Raw genomic sequence first — 21,649 nt, forward strand, 5'->3', positions numbered from 1 at the left:
AAATCCCGCTCAATATAGCTCATAGCTCTTAAGCTTCTATCTACTTAAAGTAGTTAATTCTGCTATTTTCCACCGTAGGCTTAGCGGGCCAGAATTTAGGTTTAGGTCAGAATCTCATGGGGGGGCAGAGCTTGGCACTCGGTGGCCAGGCCTTGGGGCTCGGAGGCCAGAACCTGTCCCTGATGGGCCAGAATCTTGGCCACCTTGTGGCCCAAAGGGCGGTACACAACGCTCTGGCGAAGCGAGCTGTTGATATGGAGATTGGTGAGTGTTTTCATATTCCCTTACATGTGTGTAGTTTCCGGTATATTTTACAGTCCGGTTCAAACTTTATGACGTGTAGGAAGTTAGCTACGTCTATCGCAACGCAACGCAAAAAAATACAATAAAATGCGTGAAGCGATTCCAGGTGGGAGAAAAGCTTTGCCGGATAACTAAAAATTTGAATTGCGCATCTTAGCGCACGATTCCGAGACTCATTAAGTTTGAATGGGATTGTACTAGATCTAAGGAGCTGTGATGAAACGAGCAGGCTTAGAAGGGGTCTTCTAAGCCTGCTCGTTTGCATTTTAGAGACCGCTGCATACGGTACGGTACGGTATTTTCTGGGTTATGCCACACATCGCAGTATTGCCTTGGCTAACTTGGTGTACTGGAGATATTGTGATGTGTGGTATAATTTCAAAATAAACGCATTTTTTTTTCTTTCTTTCTATGGGACATATACGAGACGGCGACATATACACTTTATATAAAACGATATTTCCAAAACTTGGTGTCACGTCCCGTCTGATATAAACCATGTTCCGTATGCAGCAAACTTTACACAATACACGACCTTAACATGTCACACAGGTTTACAAAAAAAACTATTTTTATTACTACATAATACAGGGTATTTCATTGGAGATTGGCATCAAAAAACTACACTACACTAGTTGTCGTCAGCTGATGCGCACAATGACATTGGTTATCAAACCTTACACAATACACGACCTTTACATGTCATTCAAGTTTCCAAAAAAACTACTTTTATTACAACAGAATACCTAATTTCCTTCGAGTGTTGCTTTCAAAAACATTGTTGTTATCATGTGGTAAGCTAATTGGTGTCTTGTCGTTCACTAGTTGTCGTCAGCTGATGCGCACAATGACATAGGTTGACATTTCTGTCGTCTCAAGAAATATTGTGGCGAGCATCTTAAGCCTTGGTCTTCTAATGGACACCGTTTTGTTACCAGCCACAATCATGGTCAACAAGTGAACGTCAAGTTGTCCAGCACTTTTAGCATGAACACCGAACTCGTGTCATTTCGTGACCAGAGAGATATATTGTCTTTCAATTTCTTAGTAATGGGATAAAAGACAGCGATATGTAAGATATCTATGGACAATGATGATGTGGTTTATATTTTGTGCATTTATTGGTTGGCTCTAATAAAGCTATCCAGCTAATGACCTTTAATCCTTTAGTGCAGTCCAAAAAACACACGTTTCAGTCAATTCTAATAGCCGACGCCCCGCGGTTTTACCTGCGTACCTATCTATGACACCCACAAATAACGTGGTTTTCTAGTGATAAGGGAAGTTTGAAAATAGGTTTAGTAGATCCAGAGATTACCTCCCACAGCACCACAAACTTTATCTCTTTATAATATTAGTATATATGAAAAGTATCAATAATTTTGTTGACGGCAGGCATGACGAACGTGAACTCGACGAACTCGACGCAGCCCGGCACGCCCAGCAAGAGCCAGTCCTACAACGAGTACATGCTCACGCTGCAGAACAAACACTCCTCTATTAACAACAGCGTAAGTGCTATTGTCGCTTACACGCACGCAGGGACAATTTCTGTTTACTAATGACCAAACGAAGGCCAGTGGCGCTAACATGCGACCAACAAGATAATCTCGTTATGAGAAATAGATAATATGAAACAAATGGTGGCGCAACCAGAAATACCGCTTCCTCTTTCATTGGAATTGGTACGAAAGAGATGGGACTGGGATAGCACGGAAATTTGTCTATGTTTCCCTTCACTGGTCGCATGCTAGATAATCTCATCTTTCGGTCATGCATACGTCATAGTATATCTATGCTCAAATAGGACGTGTTCAAGACTCGACAATGCCAGAAGATAGGTACTACAGTGGTTCACGATTTGTTCAGATCACCATACCGGGCAGCAGTAGTCAGTGTCAAATTAGCTTAGACGGTTGCTAACCTCCGATTAGAGATAAAGTCGATTAAAAATAAGACTTGTCAGTGCTGCTGAATTTGCGCCGCCGTCAATGATGCCTGCGGATCAATATACTTCGAATTCCACTTTCTTGTTTATCCTTCCTTATTCTACCACAGAACGAAACTGGAGAGCTGGAAACGGCGCCTGGAACCATGGCATCCAAACGAGGATATCCAGGGCACTCGTACATGTTTTACATCCACATTTGTAATCAAACGGCAATAATTTAGAATGCCCTTTCAGCGTCTGTGTTTCCCGCTACCTATAATTTTAACACCTTCAATGAAAGTGAATAGGCGTCTTCTAGGAAACGCGCTCTAACCTAGACCACTTCACTTCTTACTAACAGGCATAATTGTAGCCAAGAACAAGAACACTCCAGACAAAAAAAGACAGTCAAGAAGATTCTATTCAAATCGTTTTTTGAACGAGGCTCTCCGTATATACGGTGCGATTATTCATCTGTTTGATGTAGTTGGCACTGGAAGCTGGCTTCTGGCATGCTCTATGGACGTAGAAGTGGTGAAGTCTTCGTTCGGTGAAGCCAACTGGTTTCGTACACTCTGTCACAAGTTATTTGAATAAATGTACACATGTCATATTCGCAGGGCCCGGTGTCGCCGCAGTCCCCGCTAGAGTACAGTCCGGCGCTGTCGCCCACACAGCGACAGCTGCACGGGATCGCACACAAGGTGAAACACGCTTGTGAAAGAAAAACTATACAAGTTACTGTAAACATTAAAACTAAAGATGATATGATTGAATTGACAAGAACCCAAAAAATACTGTGAGCTCACGGACAGTTGCCACTGACAGCTGTCAACTGCCGGGACCACGCAAAGGAGCCTCTAATAAAAAACGTTGGTCGATGATGCGAGACAATATGTACATAGCACAGACTAAAACAGTCCAGTGTCAAGGCACTGAAGGGTTAGACTAAATCATTGAACTGACAAGAGCCTGCCACAGTCTGTTGCAACTGACTGCTATCAACTTAAAAAAAAAAATCCTCCCCCCTATAAGGAGCGAGGCCTGGCCATGTAGTGGGCTTAATCTTTAATAATGGTCTGATAATGATGATGAATCCATTGCGTTTGCATTAGCGTTCGATTGACGACTTGAAAGAAATTGGGACGTTAACGCGTTGACAGAGAAGTAAATAGACGAACAAATAGCAACGCAATCTCTCGAAAAAGAGAACAACTTATGCGTAGACTTATTAAACAAAATCTGTGCGCCTGACATGCGTCAAATTATACCTTTTATCTCGAGGTATATAATTTGAATAGAAAGACATTGTCGACCAATTAGCAATATCCGCTCTCTCTTTTGTTACAATGGGACGAAAGAGAGTCTGTCGCTACTGGTTAGAACTCTCTTTCTCTCCTCACGAAATAATCGTTGACGCCATCAAAGTCTGCTGGAGATCTTTTTAAATTGCAAATTGATCAATTCAGGATAGATATATAGAGGGCGGTAGATATATTTGGGTATCCTTTGTTTAGCGGGAAGTATTGGACGGCGTGACGGCAGCGGGCGCCGACACCGAGGAGAGTCATGCTGACCAGCTCGCGCGTTTAGATCACCAGCTCAGCAAGATCAGCTTGCACTACAAGCATCTAACTCCCAAGGTAAGCCTTCATAGCAGCGCTGCTAAGGTAAGTTTCCATAGCTTCACAGTGTAACACACTGGACTCTTTTTAATCCGAGAAAGGTTCAATTGTGCCTAATAGAAGCTAAGCTGTAATCTTGAAAGGTATGGGATCTTACTCTACCCTTTGGACCTGTCGTACCCACTCTAAGCATTAGTGTGTAGGTCGAAAACATTCTTATTTTTTTTTTGACGTCTCCTTTGAAGTTTCACTGTAGATAGAACAAATGTTCTATTGTACTTGGATGTACAGTAGAACCCGTTTAATACGATTTAGCGGGGACTAAAAACTAAAAACGCGTCTTAGACGGGAAAGCGTATTATACGGGATATGGGTAGGGGATAGTGAAAAATATAACGACTAATGTATACATACTTAGTCATAAAAATTTGTGTATTTGGTCACAGAAAACATATGATTTGGTGTAAAGACTACCTATATATGCTACTTAAAGTAATCACTTATTCTGGTATAACAAAAGGTTTTGATGCATTATCAATTGCGAAATTTTCAATTAAATTTTACTTTTGCAGTTATCTCATTTGGAATTACACGCGTGTGACATGTAGGCGTATGAAATGGGATGACGAATCGTATTAAGCAATTGCGGGTCCGTCAGGAATCGAATCTATGTATCAAATAACGCGTCTGAGCGTATTTCGACCTGGCCCGCCCAACGATCGTATGATTTTTAATAAGATTTCAGCCAAACACTTTATAATACGAATATTCGCGTTATCGCTGTAAGTGCGAATCTTGAGAACTTTTTGTATGTTTTCTTTGTATAAAAATGTATGTACGTTCACAGGATGCGTTCAGCGACCACAGCGAAGACGTGCTAGCGGGCGACATTGCCGGCACGGCGGTTCCCACTTATGAAGGTTAGATAAATGTTCCAACAAAATTTACTGAAAATGCAGATACCTCAATTTTTATTAATTTACTAGAGAATTTACCCAGTCAAGCTTCGCTTTGACTTATGTGGACTTGTTCCCTATCCAACCTTACCCTACTCCCACCCTTCTACCTCTACCCTACCCCTATCGCACCTCTTCGGTATCCATAACATCACTCAATAGTTTTGTAATATAATGATAATAAACTTTGTAAACTTTTTTTTTTTTAATTGGTTTGCTAAACTGGCATAATTACTTAACCTAACATAAAAAACTTTGTATATTTTGTAAACGTTGTTGTTTCCAGAGAAGGACGGGCGGTGGGTGGTGTCGCGAGCGACTCCGCTGCGCAGCTACGCGCTGTGCAGGCTGCTACCTGAACACGCCGCGCACGGTATGTACTACGGGTTGTTTTGACAACGTCACCCAGATCCGACACAAAATAATCCTTGCAAATTGTCAGTATGTCTTCGACCATTAATACCGGGACCTGCCTCGCTAACCGTCACCCCTCTGGCAAAGATCAAGAATCAATGATCTAACGCGTTTATAAAAACTGTTGCTGTAAAATCGATGTTTCATTGTTGTAATCGTTTTTGTCGTGTAAAGAGCTCCCTAAAATGCCGGTTTGTGTAGTTAACTGGCATAAAAAATGGCCAAAAACTTGTAATTTAGCAAAAGATGGAGTAACGTTTCATTTGTAAATATTTCTACCTTAATTTTATCAAATTTGTAATAAAAACAATTTCTAAAAAGCATAGATTCTTTTGACGGAACAGAAAAAAATCGATCAAGTAATCGAATATTCTATGTATATATTCTGTGGATAGTCTGAGCGATGTGTTGATTAGTCTGTGTAAAAATTACGCGTGTGTATATTGCGAGTCAATTATATAGTTGTGTATGGACACAGAATATATTTAATGGTGTTAAATATTTTCGATGTGTGAGTTTACCTCTTCCCCTTCAAAAAATGACAGACTTTTTTTGTTAATGAATTTGGGTGCGAAACAGGTCCATAGTCTAAATAATTAAAGCAGTATGTAGACAATTTTTTTTTTAATTTCCAGACAAAGACAAACTAGACCTGTCGGCGACGTCGTTTGCGGGCGAGGCGGACGAGCTGTCGTGCGACAACACGTCGCTGTGCGAGGAGGGCGCCGCGCGCGGCGAGGCCGAGGCGGAGGGCGGCGAGAGCGAGGCCGAGGACTGCGAGACGTACGTGCTCACGGACCGGGCGCGCGCGCGCTGCTACGTGCTCGAGGACGCGTTAGCTTCGCGCAGGCACACCATCCTCGACCCCGCGCCGAGGCCGGCTCTGGTTAGTGTCTTACTCTTTGATTACCATCCGGCGACTGGGCGCCGACTCCCCAATCGACTTAAAACCTTATTTTGAATGTAATAGAGATACTTTAGCATGAACAAATTTATTGATTTACAACCTTTGTTAAATTTCCAGAGGATTTGAATGAAGAACACGGTCCATCTTGTTCATTGTTTTAGTTCAATAACTAACGTGACTGGCAGCGTGACGTTGTCTACGCTGCCTCACAAACAACTGAGCTCAAGTCATCAAATATCTTCTTTATTTATACACTGAAACTTCCCCTCTACAATAACATAAATAATGATTTTTTTTTATTCTTTACAAGTTAGCCCTTGATTACAATCACACCTGATGGTAAGTGACGATGCAATCTAAGATGGAAGTGGGCTAACTTAATAGGAGGAGGATGAAAGTCCACACCCCTTTCGGTTTCTACACGACATCGTACCGGAACGCTAAATGTAAAATTGTAAAGGATTTGAATGAAGAACAATCTTGTTCATTATTTTAGTTCAATAACTTACGCGACTGGCAGCGTGACGTTGTCTACGCTGTCTCACAAACAACTGAGCTCAAGTCATCAAGTGCTCTACAATAACATAAATAATGAATGTTAATACCACCTGTAACCGAGAAACTTGTAACACATGTGCAGTCTAACTGATGGCTCATGTCAATCAAGTGTCACACGTTGCTTCCAGTCGAAGCAGAGCCCGGTGGAGGCGGCGGCGGGCGAGGAGCGCGAGCGCAGCTACCTGATCGTGGACCCGCTGCGCGACATGACGTGCACCGTCATCGAGCGCACGCTCAGCCTGGACGAGGAGTTCCTGCCCTTCGTGGAGCAGAGGTACCGGCCCGCGCCGCAGGACGGCGACAAGGTGAGCCGACGCACCGGTCGCAGCAGAGCCCGGGGGAGACTCGGACCTCGGCTTACAGGGCCTTTCTGAAAGGGTGTATCAGTCCGGTGACGTCAGATATCGCGGACCTCGTCTTTGTCGCCCAAGATGCTGTGTAGCTTGTGTTTGTGTTGCCTAGGAAGCGTTGTCGGTCGTTGACGTCTCAGACCAATTATAGAAGGACCTGTATCGCACTCATAGTCACGAACAAAATTGTCTGTCATTTTCTGAAGAAAACGAGCTTAGATTTGGTATATATTTTATACTAAAGTACGGTTTTTGCCCGTTTTTTACACAACTCAATTGCACAAAAAGGTATTTTTACGGAGCTCTTTAACCGACGAACACGGTTACAACTATTAAAGATCGATTCTATAGGGACAGTTTTTATAATCGCATTAGATCGTTGATCATATACTTTGACAGAAAAGTAATGTCTAGCGAGGCAGGTCCTATACAATAATTGGTCTGAGGTCCTGGCTAACTCTGAGATCATAATTTAAAAACCCACGTCTGGGCGACGTCAGATATCGGGGGCCTCGTCTTTGTCGGCCAAGATGCTGTGTAGCTCGTGTTTGTGTTGCCTAAGATGCGTTGTCGGTCATTGTAGTGGAGGCGGTTTGTGTTCGAGCCTCGGATGGCTTATATGGCATTCGGAGTCCTTAAAAACCGACAACCGACAACAACGCACAGGAAGTTGTGCGAGATGGAGCGAGGTTTATGTCTTCACTATTTCTATTCGATTAACCTCCATCATCGAATAGTGTAACACCTACAATACACTAGTAACTGAAAACCTGCTGTGTGAACAGTCGGCTTATTGTTACGTTTAAAATCAAACGCTGCAATTAACGTTCAGGACATTGTCATAAATTAAATGATTTAATTAGGAGAGATAAAACAAAGAGAAATATCCACAAATAGCAACGAATCGCTTTTTTTTTGACCTATCGCAGCGAAAGAGAGCTTAGATATTTTTGTCCGATCGCAGCAAAAGAGAGCTATTTTTTTGTCCCATCACAGTGAAAGAGAGAGCTATATTTTTGTCCTACCGCAGGGAAAGAGGAGTATATTTTTGTTCTACCGCAGCGAACGAGAGAGCTATATTTTTGTCCCATCGCAGCGAAAGATAGCTATATTTTTGTCCCATCACAGTGAAAGAGAGAGTTATATTTCAATTCGCCACTATTGGTTGACATTATATCTCTTATCTCTTCGTAATGAGATATGTGGTTGACGCAGGATAGTTAAAACTCTTCAATCAGTAATAGATACTTTAATTTGTTTTTCTATTTTCATATAAATTTAATATAACTTATTAAATAAACGTAATAATTATTACAATACTTTTACCACAAATTCATAATTTAAAATTTATATTTACTGTTTGGTAAACTTACATTTATTACTTTAAATATTGCTACTTAATGAAATAAATATTAATTAATTAAATAATTATTAATTTTTTAAGGTGTCCGTAAGCGAAGAGCTAGGCAAATGGCGGGATGTGGAGGGGAGTGTGTGGGTGGAGGGGGGGTCAGTAGAGGGCGTCAAACCCCCCCGGTTCCTAAAAGACGCGGTCGCCGCGGAGCTGTGCGCCGACATCTTCATCGACGAGGCGCTCACCGACAAAGGTATTGACGTCCTTCTCTGTTGTATTACGTGTGTGTATGTGAGAGAGTGAGAGGTAGAATAGTAGGAACTCTTGGATTGATGCGAGCGAACCAGTCGTGCCGTATCTTGTGCCATTATATGGAGCGTTATCTTATCTGTAAATAATGAAAATTTATCTTATCTGCAAATGTAAATGTTGGAAAATATTTTTTTTGAAAATCCACTAACAAACTGGTAACTGGTGGTATTCGGTACACCTTTGCCACGGCACCGGGCGATAATTCATTCGACCCATTGGAAGTTTTGGACTTTTGGAGTTCCTCGAATACGAGTGTATGTGTACGAAGTTATTGTAACAGTGATGGTATTTGATTTGGTAAGAGGGTATTTGATGCCTTGAGTGCAGTTCTTTGTTAGGCGGCGTGAACACCGTCACGCTGCTAGTCGCGTTAGTGATTTTGTGGCATGGAGAATGTATCGGGCAGGGGAGGTGAGTGTTAATGCACTATGGATCCCTTAAGCGTACAGGCCCTACACAAGTCCTGGGACCTGCTCGAGATGTTTCCTCTACCACAAAATCATTGCCACAATCAATGTGGAGGCTAACCGTCACGTCATACTTTACATTTTGTAGTATCTATACTAATATTAAAAAGCTGAGGAGTTTGTTTGTTTGATTGAACGCGCTAATCTCGGAACTACTGGTCCGATTTGAAAAATTCTTTCAGCGTTAGATAGTCCATTGATCGAGGAAGGCTATAGGCTATATATTATCCCCATATTCCTACGGGAACGGGAACCACGCGGGTGAAACCGTGCGGCGGCAGCTAGTATAATAAGATGAGAATGGGACGAAACTTTTTCAAAGTAAACTACGGACGCTAAGTGATTTACTTTAACAAGATTCCATTCCATTCTCATCGCGCGGATTATAATCATCGGTATTTTTCTTTGTAAATAAATAAATTTTTAATAATGAGACGTCGGGTCTTCTCCGACCCGTGTAACACGGAGCGGGGGTACAGGCCTCGAGGCAATGCCTCCTTGCCCGGGTGTGTCGCGGGGGATCTTGCTCCCCTCGTGTTTTTTCCAACTCCTCCCGGGGTTGAGGCTTTTCAGCCTAGGGGTTGTTGTTCTAAAACTCCGATGGCCCCGCGCGGACTGCGATTTCTCGCTATCCTACGTCGGGGCAGCATCGGATTAGTGCCGAAGTATCAGCCATCCCTGCTTGGATGACCGCCACTGATCCTTGACCCTGTAAGTATATTGTGAGCCCGGCCATCAGCGCTTCCACGATCACTCGGATGACGTCTGTCAAGTCCATGGTGGCCGCTTCCTCCTGTGAAAGGGCTGATAGTGGGGCCTGCGATGAGGTCGTTGTGGGCGACATTTGGGTGGCCTTCGTTCCTCCTCTCCCCTGGGCGGGGCTCTGATGTTCAGGCGCGGCGGTGTGTGTGTTTTAGTAATGAGTTTGTGTTTATGTTGCAGCGCTGTGCCGGCAGCTGGTGCTAGTGGCGGTGCGCGGCGCGCGCTCGTGACGCGGCACCTTGTACCTTGACTTGTATTTATTGTGATGTACCTTGTACCCTACTGTACTGTACCGTACCGTACCCTACTGTATCATACTACCAGCTACCTACTATATCTGCGCTGACATTTATATCATTACAACGTTATGTTTAATTAATTAAATATTCATATGTGATATCCTGATATGTGATTTTTATTTTACATCTCTGAGCTTTGGTTAGCATTTTTATTTTAATATTTACGGTTTAAGTGGAATAAAATTATAACAAAATATAGGTTATTTTGTTATAATTTTATTACATAAATACACAAATACACAACTATGAGATAGAAGATATATTTACGAGATTATTACACGTTTTATATTAGCTTCACTTGTAACTAGGGATTGCAATCCAGCGGCGTTTTCAATCCAGCGGCATTTTTGCTGGATTGACCTGAATCCAGCTGGATCCAGCGCGGATCCAGCAATACGTGGAACGAAAATAAAAAGACGACATTTTTAAGACTTTTTTTATTAATTTGCACTTCTTACGATAATCTTTGAAATCTTCCACTCATTTGGTGATATCTTATATTAATTTGCTTTGGTTTTTTAATAATTTGAGATCAAAATAATCAACATAAAATTAAATAACAAACATATAACTTTATATTCATATAACATTTAAGATAATGTTTCTAAGTAAGCACTATCTTATTAATTACGCTTATATTTAATGATAGGACGGCTAATCAGTAAATTCTTTTAAAATTAACTTTCAATAGTATTTTTGTATCAAACAAAAAAAGCTTTGAAATAATCTTCTCTCCGCTCCGCTCGTTAATCCTTAATAATTAAGCAGTTTAAAGTCTGACGATAAGAGACTACTTCTTTTTTTTAATTCTCTGAAAGTAAGACCTTAGAAAACAAATTTTATCTATATGTAGCCGGCTGCTGAGAATACCCTTTCGGCCTCTACACTGGTCGGTTTTAAGGTCATTAAATACTCTAAACCATTGATAAATGTTCACCTCGCACTCCTTCGCTCTCATAAACGCTCATTTCTTTTTTCAGGATCTTTTCGTAATCTAATTGACCACTTGGCTTTTGTTTATTAAAGTTCTCCTTCTCTCTTTTAAGTTCTATCTCAAGCTCTAGCTCTAAAGTCATTTTAACGGGTTCTGCGTCATCATCTACACGATCTTCTTCTATCTCCATGGTATCTTCTTGCACCGGCTCTACAATATATTGTTTATTTACTCGTTTTAAAAATGTTTTTATCTCCTGCCGCATCACATTCTTTTTTGGCAATGGAAAATAGCCAGGTTTTTTTACTGCTTCTTCATACTTTTTTGGATTTTTCAAGTACACTAACGTACCAGTAACTTCGGAGAGGCGTCGTTCTGCGATTCTGTTGCGTAGTGCTTCAGCTAGCTCGGCGCTTAGGGAAGTGCCCTGGTTATTTAGCTTGTCTAAGACAACTTTCAGGGTTGTGTCGGCAGTTAACTCAAGACTAAACAATAGAAATTGATACGTTTGCGGATCCGCATCGCTGGATCAAGATGTATGCTGGATCCAGCATGTTTAAAAAGGCGCTGGATCCAGCTGGATTGCTGTATGCTGGATCCAGCAATTGCAATCCCTACTTGTAACTATGTATATAAGAAAATCTTGGAATCTTTATTTGACCCACTTTCCGGTTTTCGATTAGGATGAAATTTTGCACACGCTCTGAGTTCTGATGACAATACATGACTAGCTATGAAACGTCATTACAAATCCAATATGGCGGACTGGCTGTTTGAAATCCACTCTCATGATATGGATATCAAATGAAAGAGTGCTATCAGGAATACGAAAAAAATAGTCCACGTGACTATTTTTATATTTAAATCCAATATTTGTAATTGCGTGGTTTTTTAGTGTTTTAGACTATTTAAAGTTATTTTCTACAAAGAAACTTTTAGAATATCTAACATATTTGAAGCATTTAAAACAACACTATTTTAGCGTTCTATGCGAACGTGAACTATGACGTCATAAATGTCAAGAAACTTGTATTGGTTGCGATCATGGAATTGTAATTGCATGAGAATATTAATTGATTATGAAACACGACTAAAACTCACGTGATACAACATCGGAGTATGCCCGACTAGTTTCGAACTCATACGGGGCCCTTAGTCATGAGCTGGTTCTAGCAACGCCGCACGATCCAAACTAACGTGAGTTTTAGCCGTATTATAGACAATACTAAATTTTTTTTTTATTTATTGAGAAAAGACAATAAAGAACTTAACACGTTTGCTGCGGCCTGATTTTTCCTCGTACTAAAACTTTGTAGTGCGGTACGAGGTCCATCGACCCCGTAACTCGTGAAGCCGCTAGACGTACGAGATCATTCGACCCCGTAACTCGTGAAGCCGCTAGATGTACGAGGTCCATCGACCCCGTAACTCGTGAAGCCGCTAGACGTACGAGGTCAATCGACCTTTTGCCGCAGCGATCGTGTTAAGCTAACTTATCCTAATAACTTACAAATATAAGTCCAATGGTGAATATTATGAGGTTGAGTTGTACGGACGCCGCGGCGTTGATGCGAGCGTGCGGTACCCCGGACACCTGGAAGTTTTAAACATTGGCGTATCTAGGATTATATCTTGGGGTGGGCCCAGCCCCACCTTAAGGGGGCCAGCTCCTTGTATTTTGGCATCCATCATAGTATTTAAATCGGTAGCCCAGAATGGGGATGATGACTAGGTCTGAATATATTGATTTTTATGATACATTCGGGTAAATAGGGTCAATGTTAACTAATTTATACATAAAAAGCAAAGATTGTCTGAATATTTGCAAAATAAATCAGATTATAAAATTTCAAAATCTATTAAAAATCTTTTATCGTAATTAGGTGAAAATTCATACAGTTTTAGCTTCCTTACATTAAATGTGACATTTTTTAATATATGAACTATAAAAATAAACGCACAAATAACAAAGATATTAGTAATTTTGTTTGTACGCACATACAAATCTAACGATCATTACATTGCCTACGACGTCATTAGTTCGTGCCATTTTGTATGGGGCGTTTTTCAGGGATCCGCGGCAGCGCCGCAAATGTGACCCTTTAAATCCCTGTAGCTCCAAAAGTAATGATCGCAGATACCCTGTTACCTTTACAAAATTGCTTTACTATTAGCGTAGTCTTAATTTATATACAATTTAAAAAACTGTCATCGTCCCTATTCTAGAGTAGTAACACTGGACCATTCTAGGGTGGGCCCGGCCCACCCGGCCCACCCACTATACGCCTATGGTTGTAATGTATGATGCAATATTTATTGGGTTACACGTTTCGGAATATCGTGCGATCAACTGCGCATTACAAGATTTTAGGTATCATCGGCAGGGGCTCGGCGGAGCATCACTTCTTCCGGCTTCCACGCGAATGGATCAGGGGCCTATTAACTGATCAGAGTAGACATCCGGACATTCGTAATACACCGTGAAACGAAGGTAACGACGAAACATTTAAAAAATCCGAAAAAAAATTAAAGTTTGTCACCCTAGGGATTTTTTTAAAACTATTTAAATTTAGTTTAAAATAATTCGGTGGAGTAACATTTGCGTTATGTTTCCATTAATTACGGGACACCGTGTTTATGAATTTACTAAAAATGTTTATCATTAAAAAGAAATTATCTGTAATATTTTATAGAGATATATTTCTTTGTATTGAATAGGCCTGAAACTACAGGGCCGATTTAAAAAATTCTTTCACCATTAGAATTTACAATCCTAGTAGGTACATATATTTTCTGTGACCCTCCATTATCCCTGACGACCATGGGCATATATTTTTACCCCGTATTCCCACGGACTGCCGGGCGTCTGTTACTCTTATTTAGTGTAGGACGGCGTGTAATTTGAACCTAGGTGTTGCCGAAACCAAGGGTCCTTTTGACCCCGTCTTCATAATAAGCTATTACCAAAGACCCCGTGGCTCAATAGAAGCGTTTACACATGCCGCCATAGCGCCGCGGTGCGTGTCTAAGGTTCGTTTTGAGTGCCTAGTGGGAGTTTTCAATGTTTTCATACTGTGACGATCGTGTAAACCTTAAATTTAACCATTCGCTGCCCGCGAGTATTTTATCGAAAAGCCCGTCTGCATTGAAGAAGCCGACAGTCAGGGAATGCGGTTTTAATCTACCGTTGTGAGCCTCTATCGCGCGGAGCATGATACTGTGCTCATCTATTGCCCTTAGTTTACTTTATATTTTTTACATGTCACGTAACGGATACAATGGGTGACCGGTCGTCCATTTAGGAGTCAAATGGTTAAACGCGAATTTCTAAGGAATTGAAACAGTTGTGTAGTAGTGCCACTAGATGGCGCTGTTTTGATTCCTTAAAAATACGCGTTTACGTTTACGCGATCGTTAAACTATGAAAACATTGAACACTCCCACTAGGCACTCAGTTGACAAAAATATAACGTGCATTCCAGTCGCTTTAAAGTCCGGTTTCCTCGCTCCGCTTATCAGTTTTATATGAGTTTTTAAACTAGCTCGCAAGGCCCTGTGCACTTAAGAGGAGCGGAGATTTTGAGCAATCCTATCGGTTAATATTTCTCCGTTTCTCGGCTCCGCTGCCTCGCTCCGCTTCGGTGGACTGGCAGCCTTAAGCTGGACGTAGCAAAACGTAGCCACTCACCGTATCATTGATCCACGTGGTGAAGGCGGACACGCGCGTGAACACGCCGGGGAACAGCGGCTGTGCACAGCCCCAGCCCCACGACACCACGCCGACCAGTACACCGCCGCGCACCAGCGGCCCGCCGCTGTCGCCCTGGCACGCGTCCTTGCCTGAAACACGTCATTTAATATACAGGGACTGGGCCTCTAGCCATGTGGCCTTAGACCGTTAAAAAGAATGGACCTGTTCGCACCCAAATTCACCAACAAAAACGTCTGTCGTTTTTTGAGGGGGACGAGGTAAACTCACACATCGAAAACATATAGCACCATTAAGTATATTCTGTGTCCATACACTATATAATTGACTCGTAATACACACACGCGTAATTTTTACAAAGACTAACCAACACATCGCTTAGACTATCCACAGAATATATATAAAGAATGTTCGATTATTTGATCGGTTGTTTGCTGTTCCGTCCAAAGAATCGATTCTTTTTAGAAATCGTTTTTATTACAAATTTGATAAAATTATGGTAGAAATACTTACAAATGCAACGTTACTCCATCTTTTACTAAACTACAAGTTTTTGGCCGTTTTTTATGCCATTCAACTACACAAACCGGCATTTTTAGGGAGCTCTTAACACGACGAAAATGATTACAACAATGAAACATCGATTCTATAGCAACAGTTTTTATAAACGCGTTAGATCATTGATTCTTGATCTTTGACAGAGGGGTAACGGTTTACAAGGCAGGTCCTTTCTTTTTAATGGTCTAAGCATATGGCACATGGAACTAGTACACAAGTAACACACTAGTATACGAGCTTGAGAAGCAAAGCAAGACGTACACGTCTCGAAGGGAGAATAGTCCACCACGCTGGCCCAATGCGGATTGGCAGACTTCACACACGCAGATAATTCAAACAATTCTCTGGTATGCAGGTTTCCTCACGTTACTTTCCTCCTTTACCGTTTGACACATGAGATATTTAATTTCTTAATCCTCCAGAATCGGAGGCAGAGGTCATATCCACTGGGCTATCACGGTTCAACCTCATTCAGCCGATGACGTCATACCTCCTACGTCCAGCAGCCCCGCGCAGAGCATGTTGCTGGTGATGGGGTAGGGGTCGCCGGTGATCTCCTGCAGGTAGGCGTAGCGCGCCGCGCACACCGACTGGTTCACCGTGTAGATCTGCACCTCGTTCAGCACGGTGGACGCCTGCGCCACCGACGACTGTACCATACAAATACTCCATTTAACTACAAACGAATCTCACTTCACTTCACTCACTTCTCACTTAGACTCTTCGACGAAGTCTTGAAGCAAACCGAATAACGTAACGAGCCACTTCGTATTCGAAACTCGGATCTGCTAGGCTATTCTGTAAGGATACTTACTCGCAAGTGCGAGTTTCGAATTCCCCTTTATCTCTCTCTGTTTAACACGATACTATAGAATGAGAAAGAATTCGAAACTCGCATTTGCGAGTTAAAAAAAAACATCGTTAGAGAATAGCCGCAACAAACATCCAAACTTTCAAACATACATACAAACTTTCGCGTTTATAATATTAGTAGGATGAAAATGAGAGAAAAGAAGAAGAGTAAAGTATAGCTACACTTGCGTTGGTCCGCCCCCAGCCAACGACAGTGACCAGCGCGTAGTCGGGCACGTCTGCGCCTGCAGAGGGGATGTACGCCGTGGCCACCGCGCTGGTCAGCGTCACGCGTGACGTCAGCGTCATGACGGCGATGTCATAGTCGCGCACCGGCGTGTTGTAGTTCTGGTGAATTATGACTTCTGACACCGGGTGGACTGTGCCTCCTGGGAAATGAGATTATAGCCTTCACTTGACTTTTAGGATTCTTGTCAACGATCAATATGGTAGGGTGGTAGCCACGGCCGAAGCCTACCAGCCAGATCTGCAGGCTTATTATGTAACTCGGTGTACCATTCAAACAATCAGTCACCACATCGTTTTTCATCGTATTTTCGGTTTCGCAACCATCTAATATTGTTTTTTCAACGAAATGACATAATTATCGTCATTTTACGTAAAATGGCATTAGTATGGTAGTGGTAGTAGCAAGTAGTAACTTTATATTAACGAAAGACTGGTATTTACTAAAATTCGATGAAATTATCCTGTTGGACGATCATAAAAACAAAAAGTTACTGCCACTTTATGTGGAATTGCAGAGTCAATGTTATTTTGGTGAAATAACTATGTAAGATGATAACAAAAACAAAAACAAGATGAAAAATGATGTAGTGACTCATTGTTTGAATGGTACTGAGATACATTATGAGGCCGCTGGACCAATTAAGGAATCTTCAATTAGCTCAGTTAGATCGAACATAGAACCCCCGTCTTGTAAGTCCACCGCGCATATCACTGCGCCACGGAGGCCGACAAAGAGATCGCATAAAAAGTTTCTCACCAGTGTCCAAACAGTTTCTCACCAGTGTTCAAACAGTTTCTCACCAGTTTTCAAACAGTTTCTCACCAGTGTTCAAACAAACAGTGTTCAGTGTTCTCACCAGTGTTCAAATACGTGGAGCCCACTCTGACGCTGAAGTACACGGGGCTGACTTGCTGACCGTTTCTGTAACACAGTGCTGGTGTAAATGACACGGCTGACACGGTATTTCACATTGATTAATGGTTTAATCTGATTTTATTATTTTTGTTCATTGACTTTAATTTATGAAATGACAATTTGTAAATAATTGACAATTGTAAAATTACTAAATAAAAATTATTATAAAGCACTCGGCTTGCACGCCTATGAGGCAGATTGTGTATGAACATTGAAATGTAACAATATCTGTATATGACCACATTCTGGCAATAAATGATTTATGATTTATGATTCATGGTTTGAATCAAATATTACCGTTTACTTTACGGAATCTATGTCATATTATCTTAGTCACTAGTTACATATTTTATTTTATTAGAATATTTATCATACGACATAATGATATATTTATATATTAGTTTATTTTATGATATTTATAATTATTATATAATTTGTGTATTATGGTTTATGTATTAGTGTGTAGTTATTTGTATGTATGTATATGTACAATATTATTACGTACACACCACCTACAGTTGTCCTAATAAGTTCCTAAGCCTAAGGTTGCCTGGAAGAGATCGCTACTAAGCGATAAGGCCGCCTTTTGTATTCTACTTTTTCTTGTGTTTCTGTTTTGCTTGTTTTCTTTTATTTTTGTGGTGTACAAATAAAGTGTATTAAAAAAAAAAATATGTCACTGAGTTGCAATTATAATAGGACTCAAAAGTGATTACAAATATGAGAAAACTAATGTCGAACAAAGGTTATGATTCACAACACTTGTCAGGACAACTTAATTAACAAATCAAACTGTTACCAAAATAAGACCCTAGAACGGCAGAGAATGACCTTGAGTGGAGTCACGCACTTGTGAACAATGTGTATAGGATTAAAGGATCCTTTGACTGTTAACACACTTCCCTTTTCCACTCAAGTCACTCTCCCCGCCTAACCCAAGTAACCCATAAAGAATTACACAACAAGATATGTGGACGCATAGAATACAATTACTCACTGTGGACGGCTCGAACGCCACGAGCACACTGAAACCAACACGAGATCGAGCGACGTCATATCCGTCACAGACTATTTCCTACATTATTTATTAAAAACATGTAAACTTAAAAGCGGCCAACGCGGCGATAACACAATATCTTACGAGGCGACGAAGCAGTGCGCGGCGGAGAGCACGTGGCGCCGAGTGATGAGCGCGCCGCCGCACGACAGCTGCGAGTTGTACAGCACCTGCGGGACACACACTTAGCCACTGTACTAGATCATAACCAATGACGTATATTGTAACGTAGGTACAATATGATGCAGCAAACCATACTCGGCTCACTGCTGAGCTCGAGTTTCCTCTCAGAATGAGAGGGGTTAGGCCAATAGTCCACCACGCTGGCCCAATGCGGATTGGCAGACTTCACACACGCAGAGAATTAACCTTTATGTATGGACGTGGAGTTTCTTATGCTACTCGATGTTTACGTTTTCTTAGTTTCACCTAATTCTCCCACTTCTTTTTACGGAAAGAAGTCGCGCCATCTGATGTCATATCCGTCTCAGACTATTATTTCTTACACGGACTTTCCTAACATGAAGACGTACTCGTCTGCCATTTAACTGGTCATCATTCATAGTGTTGTCACGTAGATCATAACAGACCGCCAAGGCGCGGGCGAAGTGGACAGCCGCCTAAAGGGCCTCGCGTGGCTCCGCATACAACACCACAAAATTCTCCACTTCATAATATTAGCATAGAATAGATGATATTATCTCTCACCAAATGTATATTTCTTCCACAATGATGCGAATATTAGTTATATTTATAATTGTATTGTTGATATTTTTAATTAATACAACACTACATATCTAGAGGGGAAATTCTCGTTTCTTTGAGGTAGGTATATTCATTCAAACAAAAGAGAACCATCAAATTCGGACAAATGAGAACCTGCTCTAGTTTTTTAACCGACTTCCAAAAAGGAGGAGGTTCTACGTTCGGCTGTATGTATGTTTTTTTTTTTCGTTGTTTAAAAAAGGGCCTCACAGATGATTTCGCAGATTGACCCACGCCTTGATTTGTATACGCTACGCCACTGACTATACAATCACCAATGCGGAGTAATCTCGGGCAATTTCAATAAAAGTCATATCAAATTGCTCCAATATAGACTCTATACTTTATGGTCTGTACCTGAACAGTGAATGGGTATTTCTCGATGGTGGTAGCATTGCCACCGATTATCCTCGTGCTTTGATCCTCTGCGGTTGACAAGTTTGTCGTTTTGATTGTGTCTTGCGCGTGTAGAGCTGTAATGAGAAATATAATATTTTTATTTATTGGTTTCGTTCATAAATCTTCAGATATCGACTTATAAAATGCCCTGGGCCTATTTGTAGACCGGGAAGGTCCTGGGGTTTAATTTCTAGCGCGGGTGGGTCGACTACAGTCGTCGGCAGCAGTTGCCAGTTGCCATTGGCTGCTCGTGTAAATGAACCCTTAGTCTATTTAATTAGTGCTGACTAAATAATCATCCGTTTCTACAGAAATATCTCTACGTACCTAATAACAATACAATAAACCTCTTTAAAATTCGGAAAAGCCATAATTATTACTGGATATTGAGGCTTATCTTGAGTGGTTATATATACCTAGTAGGTTGTATAAAATAAAACATTCTAAGTACCTAAATAGATATACTAAAAAACTCTTTACTAATAAAATTAATGTGGGTCGTAACCGAATTTATATAAAGTTTAATTTTGATTACTTACATAATAAAACAATAAAATTTAATCTTATCCAGTCATGTGTTAATAGCGTTGAGGGACTTTTCCTTTTCAAGTATTCACAGAATATAAAAATTTTATACGAATGTCATTCTATTGAGTATCTACTTATAGCTCTAAGTTTTCAGGCTAAAGTAAATACAAGAACATTGGACAAAATAAAGCGTTGAAACGAAAATAATTAACCGACTTCTAAAAGCTACCTGTTTTTCTTTGTACCGAGAAATTCTCAGTAGCAACCCAGAGTGAGAGGGCGATGCCAAAAAACAAAATAAATCTCTACGAGCCTATTAGGCATAGCACCGCCTTCAAACCGATCAATAGAATGGACATAGGTACGATATTATTTTTCGCATTTTAGGACCGGGCGGTAGAATTTAGAAATTTTCTAAATTCTCAAAACCGTGCGAAAACTTTTACCTTGCTACACCTACATTTGCGGCCGTTAAAGATTCAATATTCCATGTTTTTTCCACTGTGAATTGACACTGGACTACAGTCACTGCCATTAGGTAGGTAAATCGAAATCGATTCTCTCCAGACAGTCACCAAGGCCAAGTGATATTCAATATTCAAGTGAAGTGTACCTAGAACTTAAAATTTCTAAAGTTTTCCATCAACTGTAACTACGAACACCAGCTTCTTCAAACAGCCGTAGCTACTGTCGTAGGGGCATCACTAGACGTCACTAAGCAATTAATCATTAATGACAATACTCACTCGCGATAAATATCGATATAACTCCGACGCGCCACATTTTCGCGATCAGCAATCATCGACTGTCGATTGTATTGTCTCTTATCGATAGAATTCTAGATAACCGAGTAACGTGACCCCACCTTTTAAAGGGGAGAAGCTAGGAGCTATTAATCTTTTAGAGTATTAGACCGAGAGGTCCTGTTGTAAATGGAAATACTCCTAGGAAAGTCATCCTCATAATCAACATACTCGTAAGTCCAAATACCAATAAATAAAACCAATAGCCAATTTAGGTACCTTGGTACTATTTAAGTCATTGTCAATAGCTGAAGAGTTTGAAAAACAATTATGTTGAGTAATATTATAAATAATTTGATAATCGGTGAACATACATAAAAAAAACACGAATTGAGAACTTCCTCCTTTTTTAGGGTTGGTTAAAAATGAAGTTCTTTTAAAGCATTTGTACCGTGTTTGGTACGGGGTACGCGTCTTCTCTTATCCATACGGCTTCGTGTAGCTCAATGACTGTTATCAGATATCAACCTGAGCCAATTCTATTGCATCTTCCCTAGATAGAAGCCCTTCAGTAGGTGATTCACATTAAACACTGTACATACAATGCTGATAAAAAATAACACTAGTTCTTTCAATAATTGCATAGTCCGTATCAGCTGGTAAACCAATGTGAAGTGACCATTTGTTTATTCCATTAATATT

At 40.9% G+C, this 21,649-nt stretch overlaps 2 protein-coding genes across 5 annotated transcripts in view; one reads left to right on the forward strand and one right to left on the reverse strand.

Moving 5' to 3' along the window:
* The window catches only part of LOC112056296 (uncharacterized), a 70,923-nt gene extending 60,580 nt beyond the window's left edge, over nucleotides 1–10,343 (forward strand). For all 3 annotated transcript variants that reach the window (XM_052889397.1, XM_052889399.1, XM_052889398.1), the window contains 10 exons: nucleotides 79–264; nucleotides 1,699–1,814; nucleotides 2,854–2,937; nucleotides 3,751–3,876; nucleotides 4,706–4,778; nucleotides 5,101–5,187; nucleotides 5,864–6,114; nucleotides 6,822–6,998; nucleotides 8,488–8,650; nucleotides 10,119–10,343. In XM_052889397.1, the coding sequence (XP_052745357.1) occupies nucleotides 79–264; nucleotides 1,699–1,814; nucleotides 2,854–2,937; nucleotides 3,751–3,876; nucleotides 4,706–4,778; nucleotides 5,101–5,187; nucleotides 5,864–6,114; nucleotides 6,822–6,998; nucleotides 8,488–8,650; nucleotides 10,119–10,168 (1,313 nt within the window). In that variant the 3' untranslated portion in view covers nucleotides 10,169–10,343. The remainder of the gene's footprint in view (nucleotides 1–78; nucleotides 265–1,698; nucleotides 1,815–2,853; nucleotides 2,938–3,750; nucleotides 3,877–4,705; nucleotides 4,779–5,100; nucleotides 5,188–5,863; nucleotides 6,115–6,821; nucleotides 6,999–8,487; nucleotides 8,651–10,118) is intronic.
* Nucleotides 8,644–21,022, reverse strand: LOC112056340 (achelase-2-like). 2 transcript variants are annotated; one of them, XM_052889400.1, is made up of 9 exons: nucleotides 20,951–21,022; nucleotides 19,635–19,750; nucleotides 18,597–18,682; nucleotides 17,397–17,461; nucleotides 16,480–16,679; nucleotides 15,929–16,088; nucleotides 14,860–15,011; nucleotides 12,682–12,765; nucleotides 8,644–8,785 (listed from the first exon to the last, which is right to left on the reverse strand). In XM_052889400.1, the coding sequence occupies exons 1-9, from the start codon at nucleotides 20,985–20,987 to the stop codon at nucleotides 8,777–8,779; spliced, it is 909 nt and encodes a 302-aa protein (XP_052745360.1). In that variant the 5' UTR covers nucleotides 20,988–21,022; the 3' UTR covers nucleotides 8,644–8,776. The 2 variants fall into 2 exon arrangements, with proteins under 2 accessions (XP_052745360.1, XP_023952537.2); XM_024096769.2 differs by having other exon boundaries at nucleotides 16,474–16,679.
* Between the last annotated feature and the right edge of the window lie 627 nt (nucleotides 21,023–21,649).

Source organism: Bicyclus anynana, chromosome 25 (genome assembly GCF_947172395.1).
Source record: "Bicyclus anynana chromosome 25, ilBicAnyn1.1, whole genome shotgun sequence".
NCBI lineage: Eukaryota > Metazoa > Arthropoda > Insecta > Lepidoptera > Nymphalidae > Bicyclus > Bicyclus anynana.

Bases quoted from the DNA above. Each gene is read 5' to 3' on its own strand.
- LOC112056340 (XM_024096769.2), bottom strand. From the start codon at position 20,987: ATGTGGCGCGTCGGAGTTATATCGATATTTATCGCGA. The intron at 16,089-16,473 runs GTAGCTATACTT...TGTATGGTACAG, and splicing joins GGGGGCGGACCAACGCAAGT to TCGTCGGTGGCGCAGGCGTC. The intron at 15,012-15,928 runs GTATGACGTCAT...GACGTGTTTCAG, and splicing joins GGGGCTGCTGGACGTAGGAG to GCAAGGACGCGTGCCAGGGC.